The sequence below is a fragment of the Lissotriton helveticus genome, chromosome 5_1 (assembly GCF_964261635.1).
Source record: "Lissotriton helveticus chromosome 5_1, aLisHel1.1, whole genome shotgun sequence".
Classification (NCBI taxonomy): domain Eukaryota; kingdom Metazoa; phylum Chordata; class Amphibia; order Caudata; family Salamandridae; genus Lissotriton; species Lissotriton helveticus.
The window spans coordinates 206,821,392-206,842,790 of record NC_136065.1 but is presented as its reverse complement, the minus strand read 5'-3'; the positions used below and the strand labels follow the sequence as shown (position 1 = coordinate 206,842,790).

General features: G+C 47.9%; 1 protein-coding gene across 1 annotated transcript in view; it reads left to right on the top strand.

Annotated features, from left to right (window-relative positions):
* Positions 1–21,399, top strand: part of LOC144752426 (uncharacterized) — a 1,170,660-nt gene that overhangs the window by 938,433 nt on the left and 210,828 nt on the right. Inside the window, exons 50-52 of the mRNA XM_078640356.1 lie at positions 2,004–2,057; positions 2,203–2,256; positions 20,361–20,414. Of these exons, the coding sequence (XP_078496482.1) occupies positions 2,004–2,057; positions 2,203–2,256; positions 20,361–20,414 (162 nt within the window). The remainder of the gene's footprint in view (positions 1–2,003; positions 2,058–2,202; positions 2,257–20,360; positions 20,415–21,399) is intronic.

Here is a 21,399-nt window from a genome sequence, read left to right as displayed (position 1 = left end):
TTTTGGAGTTTTCATTTTCTTTGGCACAACAAGGTTGTGCTGTACCTACTGTCAAAGGCTATTTATCAGCTTTGTCGTCCTTTCTATGTTTGCCGGACCCGCCGTCTTTATTCAAGTCCCCCATTGTCATGAGGTTCATTAAGGGCCTTACAAATAAGTTCCCTCCCACACCTTTCATTATGCTTCAGTAGGATTTGAATCTAGTTCTTACTTTTTTAATGTGTTCTCCTTTTGAGCCTCTTCATTCTTGCCCGTTGAGGCTTCTTTCTTTTAAAACAGTTTTCTTGATTGCCATTACCTCTACTAGGAGGGTAAATGAGCTTCAGGCTCAAAACCTCCTTTCCTGACCATTCATGCGGATAAGTTGGTTCTAAGGATCTAAGGACCAGGGCTGCTTTCCTTTCCAAGGTGGTTACACCTTTTTGTATGGGACAGTCCATTACTTTACCCACCTTCTATCCTCCCCCTCACCCTTTTAAATAGAAAGAGAGACTGCATCGTTTGGACCCTAAGACAGCTGTCTGCTTTTATTTGGATCGGACAAGAGATCTGAGGATGGACGATCAGCTCTTCGCGGGCTATGTTGGGAAGATGAAAGGCAAGGCTGTGCACAAGATGACTCTTTCCAGGTGGAATATCTTGTGCATCAAAATTTGCTACGCCCTGGCCAAGAAGGACATCAGAAGGTATCAGAGCTCATTCCACCAGAGCAAAGCCTACTTCTTCTGCTTTGGCTAAATGTGTTCCTGTTCTTGTTATCTGTAAAGCAGTAACTTGGGCCTCCCTCCACACCTTTGCAAAGCTTTACTGCTTGGACCCTGAGGTTAGGAGGGATGGCCATTCTGCTCATTCGGTTTTGCAGGATTTTTTGGTCTAGTCAGATGGACACCCTCCTCCGTGAGAGGTATGGCTTTGGGAGTCTATTCAAAAGGTGAGGAATCCACAGGCAGAAGTATCCATCAGAAGAACAAGTTACTTACCTTCGGTAACGCTTTTTCTGGTGGATACAGTATCTGCTTGTGGATTCCTCACGGTCCCACCCGCCTCCCCGTTGTCCACCAGCTTCTACCAATTGTTTTACATTTTAATCATGTTTATATTTTAATAATGAGAAATGGTTTTCCCTTTCTATTTCTCTTTGCCTTTATATATTATGCATTTGTGATTTTAAATATGTGTATATATTTGATATGCTATGTATATATTTGAAAATGTGTCGGTCCGCCCGTTTGCCTCGGTGGCCCGGAAAAAATGGGTGGAACTGACATCAGCACGCCAACAAGGTACTTTTGTGGCTCTGATGATGTCATACGGTGCCGCGAGCGGAGCCTGTCTATTGTGACGTCCTCGTCGACGTGGGAGAGCTAGGAAATAATTTCCCGTGGAATGCTGGCTCAGGGGGTATTCAAAAGGTAAGGAATCCATAGGCACATACTGTATCCACCAGAGAATGCGTTACCGAAGGTAAGTAACTTGTTCTTTACGTTTTGCAGTGGCAGTCTTCCATAAATTCATATTCTTTGCATTATTTTGCAACTTTGTTGTTTGATCCTAATTGATGACACAATTAAAAGAATCAAAAATAACCTCCTGATATTATCTGTTTGAGTGTCTGTAATTAGGCCTGGTGCAATGGACTAGGCACCTAGAAACCTTTTCAATTCACTGCCATGCTTGCACTCTACTGTCTGTAACCATGTATATACAAATTTAAAGCAAGAGAGTTCTTGCTTGGCAAGTTGCAAGTTGTGCAATTTGTTGTGAGTAAAAACATTTACACGTAGGATTCTCAATTTAATAGGGTAATATAATGATAATGCATTTGAGTTGCATTACACAACAAGAGGAGCATTTCAGTTGCAGTAACAGTGCCATTGCCCTCCTGGGTGTTAGTTAATATGGTTAACAGAGAATGCTGGATGTATGTCACAGATGGTTGACTGTTTTACATTTCTTGCAGTGCTTAAAGCACTGGCTTTAAAACCCTATTGTTTTTTTAACAGGGAGTTCCCGGAGCCCCCGGTCAGGTCGGACCAGCAGGTGCAACTGGCTTTGAGGTAAAAGGACAGTCACTACATGAGAAAGTGCAGGAGTTTGTTCAATTTTGTCAATATCAAGGGGGGGGGCGTTTATATTTCAGAGATGTGCGTGTTCCCCGGTAGGCATTTCACTAACAAAATATCTACTTTCTTCTACCTTCAGGGTCCTTCCGGTGAGAAAGGGATGCCGGGGGAGGCCGGTGACTCAGGGCCAATGGTGAGGTAACAGGGTCAAATGGAATGTGCTGTTTTTCTTTGACATTGTGTAATTTGTGTAGTGTATATGTTTTGCAGCTTCTTGATATTTCTCTGCTACTGTTGGTTGTAAATAGTGGTGTCTCAATGAGAGTAACTTTGGGCTGTTCCACATCTGATCAGATATTATGTCTGGATTAGTTCCCAGAGAACTGTGCATAAAAGGAATTCTTCATACTTTAACTTTCTTACTCCTCTGTACTAAGTGATTTTAAAACACTCTTTCTTGTCCTAGTACGCTGGGCAGTGCTTCATTAGTAATGGCATAGGGCTCCGCTCCTCACCGCTTTAACCTTTGTACATAAATTGGGGGATGTGCGATTCTGGATGTCATGTATTTGAGCACTGGTCCTAGTTAAGTCTCATCCATTGACATAGCATAATAGTCTCACATTTTCTGTCTTCCATTCTAGACAAAGTATATGCATTTTTTGATTTAGTCCTGAAAGAGATAGATTTACTCACATTCGGAGCACAATCGCAATGTCATTAATGAAATTGTGTGTTTATCGTTTACTGTATCTGCCTCAATTCATGTCTTTTTGTTGCATGTCTCCAGAATTTTTTGGCTCTGGACTTCATCTGCCTTTGTTCATTGCTGCGTGTCTTGTTAAATCCAGTTACCTAAGAAAAGTAGGTGATTGGACTGTTTTCTAACAGTAGTCAACAAACTACAAGAGGGAAACTGGGGCAGTGGGATAGTTACCTCAGTCCCCTAAATAGAAACACAAAAACCACAAGGAGGTAATTTCAGCTTTTAACAGAAAAAGGACTGAACTTCTGTCTTTCTAGCAGACTCTCACCCCCATATTTCTGTGTGGCATGGTTTATCATCGAGTCCTCACTCAGTACGTTTTTTTGTTCCAGGTGGGCTCAACACCTCTTGTGGGGGATGCAATTTGTTTGGTGGCTTACAGGTTTTAGAAAAGTGTACTGAGAAAGGGGAAGTTTATAAATGTAGGAGTTTGCTAGATAAATTTTTAATTTTGAAAGACAATATTGGCATTGTCAACATGTTTCAGCTGTTTTTTTGCTAAAGGTTTCGCCAGGACTATCCAAGTCCCACTCTGGTTAGTAAGTATTGATTGTTTCCCATTTCAAATAAATGTGAGGAAGTGTTGCACACTCATTCCATGCATGCACTCACACATATATTAATACTGTCATATTTGGCACCACCAAACTATATTTTGGTACCTGTAAAAAACACAGGAGATTTTTTTGAGGTCATTATACCGAGATTATGCAAGTGATTCCTTCACCAATTAGGATTGAATCAAAAATTCGTAGTCCTGCTCTCTGAGGTGGACTATGAAAAGCTTTTTTACATATATGCCACATATAGTGTGGGGAACAAATCGTTCATCACCCATTCTGCACCTCGTGTACTCATGGACATCCGAAAACATGCACATCCACTGCACATGTGAGAAAAAAAACTTCCAGGTACATTAGTGCGAGCATTGATATCGACATAGTAATCAATTTAGAGACAGGCAGACCCGTTATTGTGCAGACTCATCATGGGAAATTTAAACATACTTATTTTTAGGGAACCTACTGGCCCCATAGGTAGTCACTGACAGGATTCCCCCGGTGTCAAACAGTGAGAAATAGCGCTGAGTCAATAGTCACTACTGCTACTCAGAGTTCGGGCTAAAAGCAATATCGCTGTGAAGGAGAGGATAATTTCTTGTCCATAGGAGCAGGTTGGCTCAGCACCTAATTTAGGTCCAGTAGCTCCTGCATTTTAGGGTACTTTTTTGTTTATGGCATGTGAGCTGTAGATCACATGCTTTGCATAAGTCTGCCATCTAGTGTTGGGTCCGGATGTTTGCACTTTGTTTTTCTTTGAAGAAGTCTTTTCCAGTCACGAGGCAGGTGACTCCTCCTTTCGGTGATAGTGTGCATGGGCATCGACTCCATTGTTAGATGTTTTTTTCCGCCATCAGGTTTGGACGTGAATTGCTGCGCTCCGGTTAGACACTGTTTCTCGGGTTCCCCTTGGTGCGCAATCCAATACCTTCTACGTTATTGTTTCTCATTCAAGTTTCCCATTCTCCGCATATCATTTCCATTCAAGGTCTTCGATCTGAAGATTCAAGGAGGCCTACCCACAATGGGCCCTCTAGCAGTCAATGGAACAGACTCCATTTAAATTCTATGCCGAGTGTCGCGCTAAGTTTCCGCGAACCGACTTGCACGAAGTGTGCAATTTGCATCTACCCCCGGAACAAGACGAACAGGACTGCGACGCATGCTAATCTTTTCGATCCAAGAAGACCCTCCATGACCGTCGGGCTCGACGTCATGAAATTCATCAACAGAGGGGCTCCGCACCGGATATCTTTGGGGAAGATTCTGACCGTGAAGAATCCCACGCTCCGTAAGCAGACGAAAAGGAGGAACACGTCTCCGTATCCGAAGCTGACTCCAACACAGAAGAGTAGGAAACACTGGGTCAGCGTACAATGAGTACTGACACTTCCCTGCCCCAATATTTACAGAAGAAAAAGGCTCCGGTGCCTCCTCTGCCTTCCGTACAAGGTTGACACCGAGAAAAGGTTTCGAACACCCCGCCCTCCGGCCCGGCACCGAAACATACATCAAAGCCTTCCGTATCGGGCGTCGAGTCGGCCCGTTAGGACACGATCCAAAACCTTCAGCATCAAAATTCAAGCATGTAATAGTGACTATCCCCTCCCCACCAAAAAATAAATCTTGGGATCCGAAACCTTCGGATCCGAAACCTTTGGCACCTAATATTCCGGCACCGAAAACCAGTCCACCTCCTCTTCTTCCAGCCACAGAGCCTCGTTTCAACGTTCCACCTTCAAATACGGCGACCGAAACAAAAGGAGCTGGCTATCAATCCAGACACTGGACATTTTCATGTAAAATTACCAGCTAAAAGGAAAGCAGAATTGCAGGAAGACTACCACATTCCACTTAAATGGAAGAATGTGGGTGCCAATCCTTCTCCTCCTCCTATTACACCTCCTGTATGCATTGACCCAAATGTATTAATTACACCCATAAATTCCCCACAACCACAGTCAACCTGATCATCAAAATGATGGGAATGGTGATATACCTCAGGACATTATTTCTGATCCATGGGAGGATTACAATACAGATCCTAATACTGATAATAGTCCGGATCTGTACCCTTCCAAACCCTCCCCACCAGATGACAATATAGGATACATAGAGCTACTGAATAGGGCTGCTCAGTATCATGGGGTAGAACTTCATACAGGGACCCTTAAATATGATTTGCTCTTTGAGACTTTAAGTTCCTCTCAAAGAGTAACACAAACGTTTCCTATGGTCAAGGGAATGCTTAAACACGCAGACAAGATTTTTAAAGACCCTGTGCATGCAAGGATTGTCACACCCAGAGTAAACAAGCCAGCACCTACTGAACCTATCTACATTAAAGGTCAAGTTCCATTAGACTCCCTGGTAGTCTCTAACGCTCACAAAAGAGCAAACTCACCGACCACAGGACATGCCCCTCCTCCTTATAAAGAGTCCAAACTCATAGATGCCTATGGCAAGAGAGTAGCTGCACAAGCAGCCAATAACTGGTGAACACCCAAGATGGCAAGCTTTTTTAGCTCACTATGACAGGGCTCATTACGACGAACTAGAAAAATTAATGCAGTCCTTGCCAGATGAACATAAAAGTAAAGCTAATGACCTAATTCAAGAGGGGAAATTATCTTCTAACACATCTATTAGGTGCGCTTTAGATGCAGCTGATACCGTAGCTTGTGCAGTCAACACTAGCGTTCTCCAGTATTAGGGGTGTCTTTCATAGATTCACATGGTTGAATATTCCCCGTCGTCGAAGTGGGAGTCCCACGGTAAATAAAATAGCAATAATGCTAAATATATGTATATATATGAAAACATAGTACATAATAAAAGAAGAGGAAATACAACTGAAAACCTCCAAAATGATTCCTACATAGGAATGCATGGAAAGAGAAAAACTACTTGTAACACATTAGTGTCATTATGTTAGTCCAATTTGCAGCCAATCAGGCACCAGCACCCTCTAGAACCTTCTCCTCAGAAGCTCAAGCCCTCAGATTTTCTACCGCACGTCGTGTGAAGGGAGTCTCCCTGAGCTCTGCTCAGTTTTCAACTCAAATCTTCTAGTTCCAGTCTTTTCTCAACATGTCAAGTAAGAAGTCTTTATTCAAAACTTGCTCTTCTTGTGGGAAGCTGCGCCTTTTTGAGAAGGACCCCCACCAGAAGTCTATTTATTGTTTATATCCTGATCATGAGGCTGGCAGTTGCAAGTTCTGTAGAACTTTTTCTACTAAGACTCTTAAGGACAGAGAAGGCCGTCTTCTCCTTTGGCTACAACGTCTAAAGGACAAAGATTCTGCCCTGTCAGATGCAGCGAGTTTTCAATCTGTTCCTTCTTCAGCCTCTAAGCGTGGTAGTGTACAGGATTTTCCATTTCCTTTCCTCAAAAAGAAGAAATTAGCCCTGCCTTTGGCTTCTGTGGTGTCTCCTACCACTCCTACTACCACTACGCCCACGAGACCTGACTCTCGGGGTGTTTCCACGCCTCTTAGAGTTCCGTCGTCGACGGGACCATCTACGAGCGTTCCGACGACGAGAACCGCATTGTCTGCATCCTCGACGACGACGCTGACGACGGCATCAGCTTTTTCATCGTCGACGACGGTCTTGTCGACAGCATACATGTCGACGAGAGTTTCTTGGCCATCCAAGCCTGTTCCGTCGACGATTCCCATCACCTCGTCGACGAAGAAGAAGGAATCCTCGTCGAAGAAAGTTTCTAAGAAATCTTCGTCGTCGTCGACCAAGGTCTCGTCGACGAAGACTCCGTCGACCAAAGCCCCGTCGACGAAGACTCCGTCTACGGAGGATCTACCTGCGTCGACGACTGATCCGTCGACAACCGCGCCGTCGACGACTGTTCCGTCGACGACTGCACCGTCGACGACTTCGTCTACGATGGATCGTCCGTCGACGGGGACCCCGACGACGACTCCGTCAACAAAGAGTTCTTCAAAATCATCCTCGTCGGTAGCCAAATCAGTACCGTTGACGATACCGTCGACGGCCCCGTCGACGGTGACACCGGCTTCCTTTGTCTCATTGCCGTTAGTGCCTTTGAAGACTTCCGGATCCTCTGCTGATTCCTCCCATCGTCGCAATAAGGCTCCGTGCCAACAGATCTCTGCTCCAGAGCTGCAACTGTGAGAAGTTAGCCTGATATATGATGCTCACTAGTTCTAGTGATCACCGTGTATCAGTCCAAACAACCCTTATGGTGATTGGTTGTAAGTCAACCTTATAGACCAGCTATCCTAATGGTAGCATGGACAAAGCAGTCTTAGGCTAAACTCTTTTAGCATGTGAAGCCAGCTGTTTTACCACATATAATCCATTGAATACCAGATGAAAGGACACCACACAGGTTGTTATGAAAATAAACAGTATATTTATTTATAACACAACACCTCTGAACTCTTTATGAGGTCAGAGGGCTAAGCACATGACAATCTCTTAGGAAAAATACGATAAGTTGCACAAAATTACAATGGTGCCCTAGGGGCACGACAAACCATATACTAAGTAAATGGTATAAGGAAATCGATGGAAGGAAGGGAGCTGTCCAGAGGCTGTAGGTTCGCTGGGACTACACTATCCTAACCTCAGGTAAGTAATAGGAGGCCCACGGGATGCGTGTGTAGAGTGTGAACTCACACGCGAGATGCGGAACAAAGTCAATGGACAGTACAGATTACGAAAAAGGTAAGTACGGACAGTTTTTACTATCGAGGACTAAAACGACTGGAAATCTGGACACTAGGAGTTAATCTACCCTTGAGCACCGAAATGCTCTTGTTACCTCACCACGAGCTGCGGGTGCGTAGGTGTCAAAGTGTGTCGGGTTTCCGCGTCGAAGTCAATGGAGCCTTGAAGGAAGATGCTGCAGGCGACCAAGTGGAAGATGTCCGGTGCGATCCACGGGTGGATCGAGGAAGAAGAGGACCTGAAAGCAGAGGGGACAGTGTTCAAAGTCACTAGCCAGGGACCGGAGTGGAACCAGGAGGGAACCAGATGCTGTTGTCGCTATCAGGTGAAGAGTGGATGCTTGTCTCTGCAGCCACGTGGACCAGGAGGTGTCTTCGAGACCCGGATTCCCAGACCTCTCCGACCTCAACTCACATCTGCAGCACAGCTGAGACCCGTGGGTGCGACGAGACACGTGGGACCGGCCATCTTGAAAGAACCTGCACTTCGCTTCCAGCACGACTCCCGAGGTAAACTCGACCAAGTGCTTTGGGGATTGAGAAGCCCGAGCAGCCCCTTCACCAAAGACCAGCCCTCCAGCATCCACGAGATCTGCATGGGGCCCTTTTGCTTGGTTGCTGCTCGACGCGTTGTCTGGTCACTTGCCGGCTGGCTAGTGGCCTCCTAGACGACGATCCTTAAAATCTTCACTGCTGGTCTGGTTGCTCCAGACTGGCCCTTGCTCCCTTCCAAAAGAGGAGCAACCCTCCTGGTTCACTCCAGACGCCGTTTCCACTCACCGTGTGGGTTGCCTTTGCCAGGGCCTGTTGACTCCCAATCCGGATCCGACACCGCCGACAGCGAGAGCCTGCGTGGGACAGCTCGTGCCTCCATCCTGGTCGTCGAAGACACCTCCTGGTCCACGTGGCTGCAGAGACAAGCGTCCACTCTTCACCTGATCGCGACAAAAGCATCTGGTTCCCTCCAGGTTCCTCTCCGGTCACTGACTAGTGACTTTGAACACTGTCCCCTCTGCTTTCAGGTCCTCTTCTTCCTCGATCCACCCGTGGATCGCACCGGGCATCTTCCACTTGGTCGCCTGCAGCATCCTCCTTCAAGGCTCCATTGACTTCGACGCGAAAACCCGACTCTTTGACACCTACGCACCCGCAGCCCGTGGGTGAGGTAACAAGAGCATTTCGGTGCTCAAGGGTAGATTAACTCTCCTGGGGCCCGATGTAGGTAATTCTTATTTACCACTTCTTAAATACCGAATTTTACCGATTCGGTATTTAAGAAGTGGTAAATATGAAGGGGGGAGATGTAGGTATTTCAGAATCTGTAAATACCGAATCGTTAAGATTCGGTATTTACCGATTCTGTAAATACCGAATCTGTATTGCCCATTGATTCCTATGGGCTTTGAAGCCCATAGGAATCAATGGGAAATACCGATTCTGTAATTACAGAATCGGTAAAATTACCGAATTTGCAAGGGTGACAGAGTGTCACTTTGACACCCTGTTGCACCCCTGTTCCTGGCTTGTGTGCCATGTGACACACAGACATGCCCTTAGGGCATGTCTGTGTGCCACATGGCACAGGTGTACATGCACAGATGTGCATGTACACTGGAATTCGTTATTTACCATGGAATAGTATTCCATGGTAAATAACGAATTCTAAAGGCCCTGTAGCACTGTTTAAAGTGCTACTTACATAAGAAAATACAGATTCGGTAATTTTACCAATCGGTAATTTTACCGAATCTGTAAAATTACCGATTTGGTAAAATTACCGAATCTGTATGTTTTTCACAGCCCTACATACCAATGTCCAAATACCGGTCGGAAACGGCCGAAAATCGGTGTTTCCGACCGGTATTTAGACACCTACATCTGGCCCCTAGTGTCCAGATTTCCAGTAGTTTTAGTCCTAGATAGTAAAGACTGTAATTGGTAAATGCACCTAAAGTACATGGATGTCAATTTAGAGAGAGAACAGCTAGGCTGTGGGTCTGATTAGCAGGCCCACAGCCAGGGAAAGTCGTAAACCAGTGAAGCAAAAAGCAAAAATCTGGGGTGACCATAGAATTGCAGACCCTACTCTCCTACAGCAACCACCTTCTCCAATGTTTGCCACTACATCCGAGCACGAAACTGACTCTGAAAATGAAGGTGACACGTTTGGGGCAGCCCATAGCCCCTCTGACTTGAATATCAAATGTCAGGACACGGACACTGACGAAGATGGCGGAGACCAAGAGTCTCAACCTGAGGAACAGTTGGTCCAAGTGCCTATGGCTACGATACCGTTAACCTTGAACACAAATCTCCAACATATGCTGGATGATTACAACCGTCGTTTCCCGACAACGCCACAAGGTACTCCTGTACCATCTCCTGCTACCGTTGCACTGCCTCCACCGTCTCTTCCGCCAACGTTACCACCTACAACTTTGTCTCAGGTTCAGACGGCAATCAGAATCCATACTACGGTTTATCCGCACGATGCGGATGATGAGGCAGTCCCAGATCGTGAGGACAGAGAGGTCCCTGACAATTCGGACGAAGATGCAGGCGACCAGGATAAGGCGGAGTGGGACGATTACCGAGCGCAGACGCCTTCTCCTCAACCAGGACACTCTGGTGAATCACCTCCTGTAGATATCGCCAGTTTTCATCTTCTAATGGATAAAGCGGCTCAGCGTTTCAAATTGCCTAGATCGCAACGTGAGGAGGACTGTTTCCTCTATGATTTTAAGGATAAGCCTTATAAGCAGGTCCACACGATTCCGATCATCGATTTTGTTTGGAAGGAGGGAATTAAACTCATGCAAACTCCAAACTCGTTGCCTGCTCAAATACCGCGCCTTGAGAAAAAATACAAGGCCCCAACTGGTTCTCCGGCATGCTTGATTTCTCACCCTAAGTCGGACTCAGTAGTAACTCAAGCTGCACAGCGTCGAGCCCAGAACCCAGTGTCTACAATTACCGCACCTCCAGATAGAGAGGGTCGACGCCTAGACGCTATTGGCCGCAAGTTTTCAACCATGGCTTCCACTTCTGTCCGTGCGGCCAATGCCTTAGCCATTTTGGGACACTATGACCGGCAGATGTGGTCGGACATATCTGCATTAATAGATCTTATACCTGAAGCTTCCAAGGCGGACGCTTAGCAGATTCTTCATGATGGTCAGAGAGCTTCGGAAGAAATGATCGACTGTGCAGTCGATATTGCTAGTACAGGCTTCCGTCTGCTTGCAAGTGCAGCTGCCCTCCGTCGCCAGGGTTGGTTAAAATCCACCTCTTTTCGGCAGGAAGTCCAATCCAAGATACTTGATATGCCATATGATGGTGAATCGCTCTTCAGTTCTCACATCGATGACGCCTTGGAGTCTATTAAGAAAGACACTGATACGGCAAAGTCCTTGGGCTCGTTGCAATTCCGGAAGCAGTCCTTTCGAGGTGCGCACGGACGCGGCACTTCTTCCAATTTTCGAGGAGGGCAACAATATCGCTCCTACAATCAGGGCAACCAGCGTTACACATGCACTCAGCAGACTTGTCAGCAGCCCTCCAGACCCTATAGGGGAAAGTCCTCCTATCGCGGCTCCACTCCTAAGCGCCAATGACTTTCGTCATCCCCAAAGTGTTGGAGGTCGAATCTCTCTGTTTTATTCTCAGTGGTCCTCCATCACCTCGGACCGCTGGGTTTTCTCCTCCTCGTACTCCACCTTTTGGCCCTCCTCCTCCACACCTCGAGGAGCTTTACCATCAAGTCCGTCTTCTTGTTTTAAAGGGTGCAGTCAAAGTGGTCCCGAAACATCAGAGGGGAGAAGGGATTTACTCTCGATTCTTCCTCATACTCAAGAAGACCGGAGATTGGCGCCCCATTCTGGATTTGAGGGCTCTCAACCAGTTCCTAAAGTGCCAATCTTTCTGCATGCTGACATTACTGGAAATCCTGCGTCTTCTATCCAGCGAGGATTTCATGACCACCATAGACCTTCAAGACGCGTACTTTCATGTCCCAATTATCCAACAACATCGCCAGTACCTGCGCTTCAAAGTGGGACAAATGCACTATCAGTTCAAGGTCCTGTCCTTCGGGCTGCGATCAGCTCCTCGTGTGTTCACGAAAGTACTGGCCCCTGTAGTGGCTCACCTGCGTCTCCAAGGCGTTCAAATCTTTCCATATTTGGACGATTGCTGCCTCAAGTCCCAATCCCACCATCATCTATGTCAGGAAACTCGTCTTTGCCAGCAGGTGTTTCAATCCGTGGGGTTGACCATCAACGTTGAAAAGTCACAGTTTGCGCCTCTGCAAACAAGAAACTTATTGGGAGCGATCCTAGACACGAAACTTTCAAAGGTGTTCGTCTCGCACGAGCGGCGACAGAAGATCCTTCGTCTGGTCTCCCTCAATCGCAAAAAAAAGTCCGTTTCGGTTCGGACGTTAAAGTCATTTTTGGGGATGGCATCATCTTGTATCGCACTGATCCCAAATTGTAGATTGCGCACCCATCCCATCCAGGAGGAACTGGACTTACAGTGGCGTCAGGTCTCCGGGTCTTTCAACGACCTACTTTCTGTCACGGCCCGCATGAGAAAAAGCTTGCTTTGGTGGGCGCAGCCAACCAATTTGGAGACGGGAACGTCGTTCCTCGTTCGCGCACCAGATCTCACGCTCACGACGGACGCCTCTCTGGAGGGGTGGGGCGCTCATCTCCAAGGCCTATCCATCAAAGGCAAGTGGACTCCGCCCCAACGCATGTGGCATATCAACAGGCTAGAGTTGATGGCGATCTTCCTAGCGCTCAAGTCATTCCTACCTGTAGTTCACGAGGAGTCAGTGCTTATCCAAACGGACAAAACCACCAGCATGCACTACGTGAACAAACAGGGAGGAACCAAGTCTCCACATCTGTCTCGCTTGGCTCAGTCGATCTGGGATTGGGCTCTCCGTCATCAGATCACCTTGACAGCTGTCCATCTGCCGGGCGTGTCCAACATCCTGGCGGACTCTCTGAGCAGGTCCACTTCCTCAACACACGAATGGGAACTGCACCAGCCGACTCTAGACTTTGTGTTCCACTGATGGGGTCGCCCAGCTCTAGACCTCTTTGCAACACCAGAGAATCGAAAATGCCCATCTTACGCAAGTTGGCATCCCCACCCCGGATTGTGTGGGAATGCCCTTTTTATCGATTGGTGCGATCTATTCGCTTACGCTTTTCCGCTGATTCCGCTAGTACCGCGGGTGCTGTGGAAGAAGCGGAGACAGCCTTGCCACATCATATTGATCGCACCTCGTTGGCCCAGACAGGCATGGTTTTCGGAACTGCTTCTGCTGTCCCAGTGCGAGTCCATACCTCTGCGACCCCGTCCAGACCTCCTAACGATCGACAGGGGCCAAGTGTGCCATCCGGACCCCTCCACGCTACAATTGTCGGCATGGAACCTGAGCACCTTGAATTCGCAGACTTGAACATATCTCAGGAATGCAGAGACATCCTTGCTCAGGCTAGGGCTCCCTCTACCATCAAAACTTACAAACTCAAGTGGAAGAGATTCTGTCATTGGTGCGTGGCAGCGAATGTCCATCCCATCCATTCCACTCCGGAGCAGCTTCTTCCATTCTTCTTAAGCCTCGCTCAGTCAGGACTTTCTCATGCTACCCTGAGAGATTTCCTAGCTGCAATCTCTCGTTTTCGACACAATGGCTCTTCTTCCCTCTGTTCATCCAGATTCATACGTCAATTCTTCAAAGGGCTCTTCCGCAAGTTCCCACCTGTTCGGCGCCCTCCTCCACCTTGGCACCTCAATATTGTCCTATCTCAACTTATGAAGTCACCATTTGAGCCTATCCATAAGGCGGATATCAAATTCCTCACCTGGAAAGTTGCGCTGCTTTTGGCTTTGACTTCATCTCGTCGCGTGAGCGACCTTCACGATTTTACTGTCAAGCCGCCTTATCTACAGTTCAAACCTAACGGAGTGGCGCTTCGCACCAACCCCTCGTTCCTACCTAAAGTGCCTACGGATTTTCATCTGAATGAGCCTGTGTTCCTACGAACTTTCTTTCCGGACCCAAGCTCTCCGGCGGAGCAGCGTTTGCATTCTTTGGACATCAAACGACGCCTTAAATTCTACATTGCCAGAACTGCCTCTTTCCGCAAGTCCGATCAACTGTTCATTGCTTACAGACGTCTGCGTAAAGGGCATCCAGTTTCCAAACCAACAATTGCCCGTTGGCTTTCTTCAGCCATTACCTTCTGCCATCTACAAGCTGGCAAACCATTGCAGTCTTCAGTGAGCGCTCATTCTACGAGGGCGATGTCTTCATCCACCGCCTTGTTTGCTGGTGTGCCTCTTCATCAGATTTGCCGTGCAGCGACATGGTCCAGCAGGCACACCTTCACCAAGCATTACTGTTTGGATGCCATCAATGAAGCGGATACCGCAGTGGGACAGACAGTGCTTTGTCATCTTTTCCAATAAGGTGAGCCTCTGTTCCCCCCTCCTTGCTGTTTTTGCTATGATTGCTAATGATGTTTTACATGACTGTATTATTATTACTGTCTTGGTTTTCCATATGTGCCTAGCAATCTCAGCTCTCGGAGGTTACTGCTTTCTATTCTATTCAAGCCTGTGAATCTATGAAAGACACCCCTAATACTGGAGAAGAACAATTGTTACTTACCTGTAAACAGGTGGTTCTCCAGTATTGGTGTCTTTCATAGATTCACATGCGACCCACCCTCCTCCCCTCAGAGGCTCTCTTCTCCTCATGCACTCTTGGTCACTTTGGTGCTACGAAAATCTGAGGACTTGAGCTTCTGAGGAGAAGGTTCTAGAGGGTGCTGGCGCCTGATTGGCTGCAAATTGGACTAACATAATGATACTAATGTGTTACAAGTAGTTTTTCTCTTTCCATGCATTCCTATGTAGGAATCATTTTGGAGGTTTTCAGTTGTATTTCCTCTTCTTTTATTATGTACTATGTTTTCATATATATACATATATTTAGCATTATTGCTATTTTATTTACCGTGGGACTCCCACTTCGACGACAGGGAATATTCAAGCATGTGAATCTATGAAAGACACCAATACTGGAGAACCACCTGTTTACAGGTAAGTAACAATTGTTCTTCTGTTACAGAGACACGCTTGGCTCAGAATTTCTGGATTTAAACCTGAGGTCCAAGCCTCTATTTTAAATAAGCCCTTCGATAAGGAGCACCTCTTCGGCCCCACAGTAGATACTTATTTAGAGAAGATGAAGAAGAATACAGAGGTTGCAAAATCCATGGGGGCTTTATAGCTCCCTTCCAATCTGGGCTCCTTTCGCCGCTCCTTTTACGGAGAGGGGGCAAAAAAACACATCATCAGAAAATTCCTCCTCCTCTTACAAAGATAATAATCGGTCGCCTTTTCCAAGAGGTTACTTTAGAGGTAATAACAGCAAGGGAAGAGGTAGAGGCAACTCTACATGTACTTCCCCTGCAAACAACAAACAGTGACTTCCTTCTTCTACCCCCGATCATTCCACTCACGTCGGGGGACGTCTCTCCCAATTTCTACCTGTCTGGAATACATTAACCTCAGACAGATGGGTTCTACAAGTTATCCAATTTGGTTATTACCTGGAACTTACCGACACTCCCCCAAACATTCCTCCAAGATCACACAATATGTCACAAGAGCATCTGAACCTTCTCAACCAAGAAGTTCTCTCCGTATTGGAAAATGGAGCTATAGAGCCAGCCTGTGGGCCCGCATATACTCCCTATACTTTCTGATACCCAAAAAGGAAGGCTCTCTCAGGCCTATGCTAGATCTCAGAGAACTACACGTGTACATCCAATCAGACCATTTTCACATGGTAACACTCCAACAAGTGCTCCCACTCCTACAGCAAGTCAACTTTCTATCTACTTTAGACTAAAGGACGCCTACTTCCAGATTCCAATACATCCCACTCATTGCAAATACCTCAGGTTTGTGGTAGCGGGACAACATTACCTGTTCAAAGAGCTTCCATTTGGAGTCACCACTGCTCCCAGAGTATTCACCAAATGCCTGGCAGTAGTCACAGCTCATCTACAAAAACAACACATTCACATCTTCCCATACTTAGATGACTGGCTCATAAAAGCCAGTTCACAAGCAAAGTGTCTACAACACACTTACAAAACAGTACAGCTGCTCCATGATCTCGGATTCACAGTGAATCTGTCCAAGTCCCATCTCCAACCCTCCAACACACAAACTAACTTAGGAGCCACTCTGGATACACCAAAGCTCTAGCCTGTCCCAATCCGGACAGAATCTGCAACCATTCATGCTCTAATTTCCCAGTTCCAGCCTCACCACTCATTGCCAGCTCAGCTATTCATGCAGTTACTGGGAATGATGGTGTCTTGCAGCTTAATAGTTCCCTATGCTAGTCTTCAAAAGCGTCCCCTTTGGCAATGCTTAGCACGTCAGTGGAATCAGACTCAGGGTCAGTTATCAGATCTAGTGTTGGTGGACGGCTGCACTCATCGCTCTCTGCAGTGGTGGAATCCACAAAACCTTTCCAAAGGGCAGCCCTTCATCAACCCGATTCCACAGACAGTGCTGACAGCAGACGCATCGCTCACTTGTTGCGGAGCTCATCTCCAAACTCACACAATTCAGGGCATATATAGTCGACAGCAAATGCAGCTTCACACAAATCATCTAAAGTTGCTAGCAATATATCTGAAAGAAACAGTTAGTTATAGATTCCTTAGCTTAGAATATCCCCCAGGCGTCAGACAGGATCTGGGAAGTTTTTCGTCAGCAGTACTCCTGCACGTTGGTAGGTGGCGTCGGTTGACTCCATGTCCGTCGTCGGCGGTGTGGTCACCGGGATGACGACGCAAAAGTTACCTAGATGCCACCCTTGCACGCTGATGTAATTTCTTTCGTTTTCCGTGCCAGCAAGCGCAGGTATGCAGAGAGAGGTACCCCCAGTCATTTTTTGACTGACTTTTTGCGACTTTTTGTCATCTTGTTTTCGAGTCTTACATTGACTCCTGGTGCACTAGAGATGTTCGGCTTCAAGGCCTGTGGTTCCTGTAACCGACTGAAGTCGGTAACGGATCTGCACTGCATGTGCCTCTACTGCCTGGAGCGCAACCACAACCCCAAGTCGTCCTCTGACTGCTGGACCATGGCCCAAAGTCTTTGTGGGAGCGGTCTCGAAATCTCCTCAAGGCCCAGCAGTCGGCTCTATGTCGTTCGAGGTCCTGGTTGCATGGGAGGCCACGGGACGAACGCAGAGCCATCATCATTCCTCGTCGAAGTCTTCGCACTCGGGGTCAGGTAAGTCGAAGCACAAAAAGAAGTTGAAGAAGCATCGTCGCTCTTCGACTTCCTCTCGTCCATCAGCCGACACGACGAAGGGTGCGGATGGTGCCACTCCAGCAGCTCGGCCTGCACCTTCAGGGTCCGCGCCGGCATTCCCTCCCTGACTGGGAGCGACCCCAGCCCAGCTTTGTCAATTTTACGAAGCGATGCATGCCATCTTTGGGCAGCCCGACTCTGCCGGTGCACCTTCGGGCACCTGGGTTCGGCTGGGGGCCGTAGGCCTCAGTCAGCTCAGGCCTCTGCTCTGCAGGACCCCCTGTGATCCAGTCCTGGATCCGGATCGGCGCCGGTCGACCTCGTGACATCTCCAATGGCACCGATTCCACCGGCACCACGTCCGCAACCGGTGGCGAATGGACCTCCAGCCGCCGTCGACCTCTGCTCCCACCCCGATGTGGATACGGGGCCAGACCGGATCTGACACCAATGGGTACATTTGGGTCTGCTTCCCACCCTGGCCATTTTCAGCCAGTTTGGCAGCCAGGGGAGGGTGAGGAGGACTGGGAGGGGTCTGAGGACCTGTTAACTGCCATGCTCGATTATGAGCCGGACTGGAGAGAGGAACTGGGGGATGCCAGTGGTCTGGATACCTCCCAAGACCTAGTCATGTTATCTCCTCCTACCGTGGCTACGGAGGAAGGGGTGTCATACGCAGTGGCGTTGCTTACGGTGGCCGAGGCTTTCCACCTCGAGCTTCCCACAGTGGCAGTCAGGACTAGCCTTCTGACAGAGGTGCTGCAGCAGGCAGCGAGCTCTTGGGAGCCCCTGTTGCCATTTAATGAAGCCCTTACAGACATCCTTTTGGGCACCTGGTCCAGGCCCAACACAGGGGCACCTGTGGATAGGATGGTTACCCGACGCCACCGCCCGGCCCGGGCAACTCCACTTTCCTCTCCCAACACCCTACCCCTGAGAGCTTGGAGGTCCAAGCCTCAATGTCCAAGGGTGCCTTCCATACAGCTCTACCTGATAGGGAATCCAAGAAGCTGGACCAACTTGGGAAGAAGATGTTTTCTTCCTCCAGCTTGGAACTGCGATTGGTAAGCACTGCATGTCTGTTGGGCCGTTGTTTCCACTCTGTGTGGGATACAGTGGCGCAAGTGCTGCCTCAGGGCCCGGAGGAGGCCCAGGCCGTGCTATCCCGTGCTGTTGCCGAGAGGAGAGATGCAGCAAAGTTTACTATCCGTTGTGGGCTGGATACCGCCGACACACAGGGCAGAACGATTGCCTCGTCAGTAGCCCTTCGGCACTATGCCTGGTTGCGTTCGACTGGGTTTTCCGGGGATGTCCCATCCACACTTATGGACATGCCCTGTGATGGCCGTTGCCTTTTCGGTAACAAGGCAGACAACACGCTGGAGCGCTTTAAGGACTCTCGAGCTATGACCAGGTCCTTGGGCCTCTTCACCACGCCTTACGCAGTCTGCTTTTCGCCCCTTTCGTGGCTACATCACTTCTGGGGTGGGGCTCCACATCAACCTTCTGGAGCTTCGGCGATTCGTCTTGTACTAAAGGCATTCCTTCCCTCTGTCCAGGGAAGAGTAGTGCAGGTGTTCACAAACAACACCGCCACCATGTGGTACTGCAACAAGCAGGGCGGGTGGGGTCGTGGACCCTATTTCAATTGGCTGTCCATATTTGGACATGGCTGGAACATCAGGGCATATCCCTGGTGGTTCAACACCTGGCAGGTTCTCTGAATTCCAGAGTGAACAAACTCAGCAGCAGGTGCATGATGGATCACGAATGGCATCTTCACTCTGAGGTGGTGCAAGGTATTTTTCAGCAGTGGGGAGAGCCTTGGTTAGATCTATTCGCCACAGAAGAGAACGCCCAATGTCAGCAGTTCCACGCTTTGGAATTTTCCAAGGCGGCACTCGCTAGACGATGCTTTTCGTCGCGAGTGGAGTTGTGGTCTTTCCGCCTATACCACTTCTACCCATAGTGCTGAAGAAGATCAAGCACGGCCGGGCCCAAGTAATTCTTGTGGCTCCGGATTGGGCATGAAGAGTCTGGTATCCCGAGCTATTACATATGGCCATCGATCCTCCGATCAGACTATCTCTTCGCGAGGATCTTCGTCGCAGCAGCAGGGGACTTGCCTTCCACCCGACCCTGTCCAGCCTCCACCTCCTTGCGTGGAGATTGAGCAGTGGTAAATGATGTCTTTTGACCTTCCTCCCGAAGTCTGTAACGTTATCTTGGCAGCCAGGCGTATCTTCACTAAAACGGTATACGCCTGCAATTGGTACAAATTTGTGGCATGGTGCACAGCAAAGGCTGTGGATCCCCTTTCCGCCCCTATTTTTGAGATTCTCTTGTTCCTCCTTTCTTTGGCCCAGCAGATTTCTTTGGTCGGAGATATCCCCTTATAGAAATCTAGGCTGAACAACTAAAAAGGATTTCTTATATGGGTGTCTTAGCCATTAGAGTATGATATGCAGATAAATAAAGGGAATTCCACTAGTTAAATAAGCCTGTCATCTGAAACCATTAAAGATCAGAAACTGACCAATTGTCAGATCCAACTGAAACCAACTCAATTGTTTTCCATAGCAGTCTAGTATATCTCTAAAACCCATTGAGCCAGCAAATGAGTCCTGTTGCATGAGCAGTAATTTCCACCTGGGTTCACAGTTTGAGTATGCTGGGTACATGGGATCTTACACATCGTCAGTGGCAAGCTTTCCTATCTTTTTCAGCTGTGATGGTATTTTAAACTAGCCATGGCATTTGTATATTAACTGAGGGCTGAGAAGCCGGGGAAAAGAATTGCATGGGGTGGGAACTGGACCACTCTAAAATTTAGCGTTTCACTTTTCAATCAATGTGCTCATGACCCGTGTCATTAAATGTTTCTGGCACTTCTCTCTCCCTACAGGGTCGTGCTGGTGAAACGGGTTCAGGAGGCCGAGATGGCCAGAAAGGAGAAAAGGTATGTGCTGAATTAGTTTTGCACCATAAGGAAGAGGTTGTGCCGTCCGTACTTGTGGGCATCTTTTTGACATTGTAGAGATCCCTGTTTTCCTACGTCCAGTTCCTCTATTCCCATGTTTAGGGAACTGCAGAACGTCCTAGCAATGATGACTAAATGAGTCACAGGTAGTGCGTGTTTTCTCCTCCTCCGCATGCCCAAGCATAAGTTTCATTTTGTCTGCACATTTTTGATGACTAGAATAGAAACACAGTGGCAGCATTGCTGCTTCTGCCTGCTTGAGACAGCTCTTACAGATCTTACAGCAAGCATGTTTTTACTTTAAGGACTACATGATTGTCAATGCCTTATATTTACTTTAGCATGCCCCCGTGCCCTTGTCTTATGGAGTGCCATTTCTAACCTTTTACACAATAGGCGGGTTAGGGCTCATTTACCTGGACCTTCTTCCTCCCAAAATTACCAATCACACATCAAAAAGATCTGGCTGCTTATAGTTGTGTTACTTTTCCATGTGCAGTATTATCTCTGGGAACTGCAAGGCCTTCACCCACATCGAAATGTGGCATGCTTCATCATCAGGCTTCCTGGACCCTACCCGCCCAGCCGCCCGCAAGCTTCCCAGCTCCTGCATGACTGAGGACACAGTACCCTCAGACCCAAATGGGTCAGGTTGCCAGAGGTCGGGCCAGTCTACCACCCTCCGGCTGCTGCAGCCTCCACACCTCTTTAGTATTACTGTGACCATCATCGGCACCCAATAGAAGGCAAGATACACTATCCCCTGCACCACTGGAGGTTGATAACATCTGACCACTAGGTTCTCCAGATTGTCCGAAGGGGCTGCTCCCTCCCTTTCATGACTTCTCCTCTATCCATTCCACCTACTTGCGACAGGCTGACGGAGGACCATATCTCCTTACTTTTACTGGAAGTGGCAGATCTCTGGCCTAGGAAGTCATAGAGAGGGTGTCCTCACCAGAAG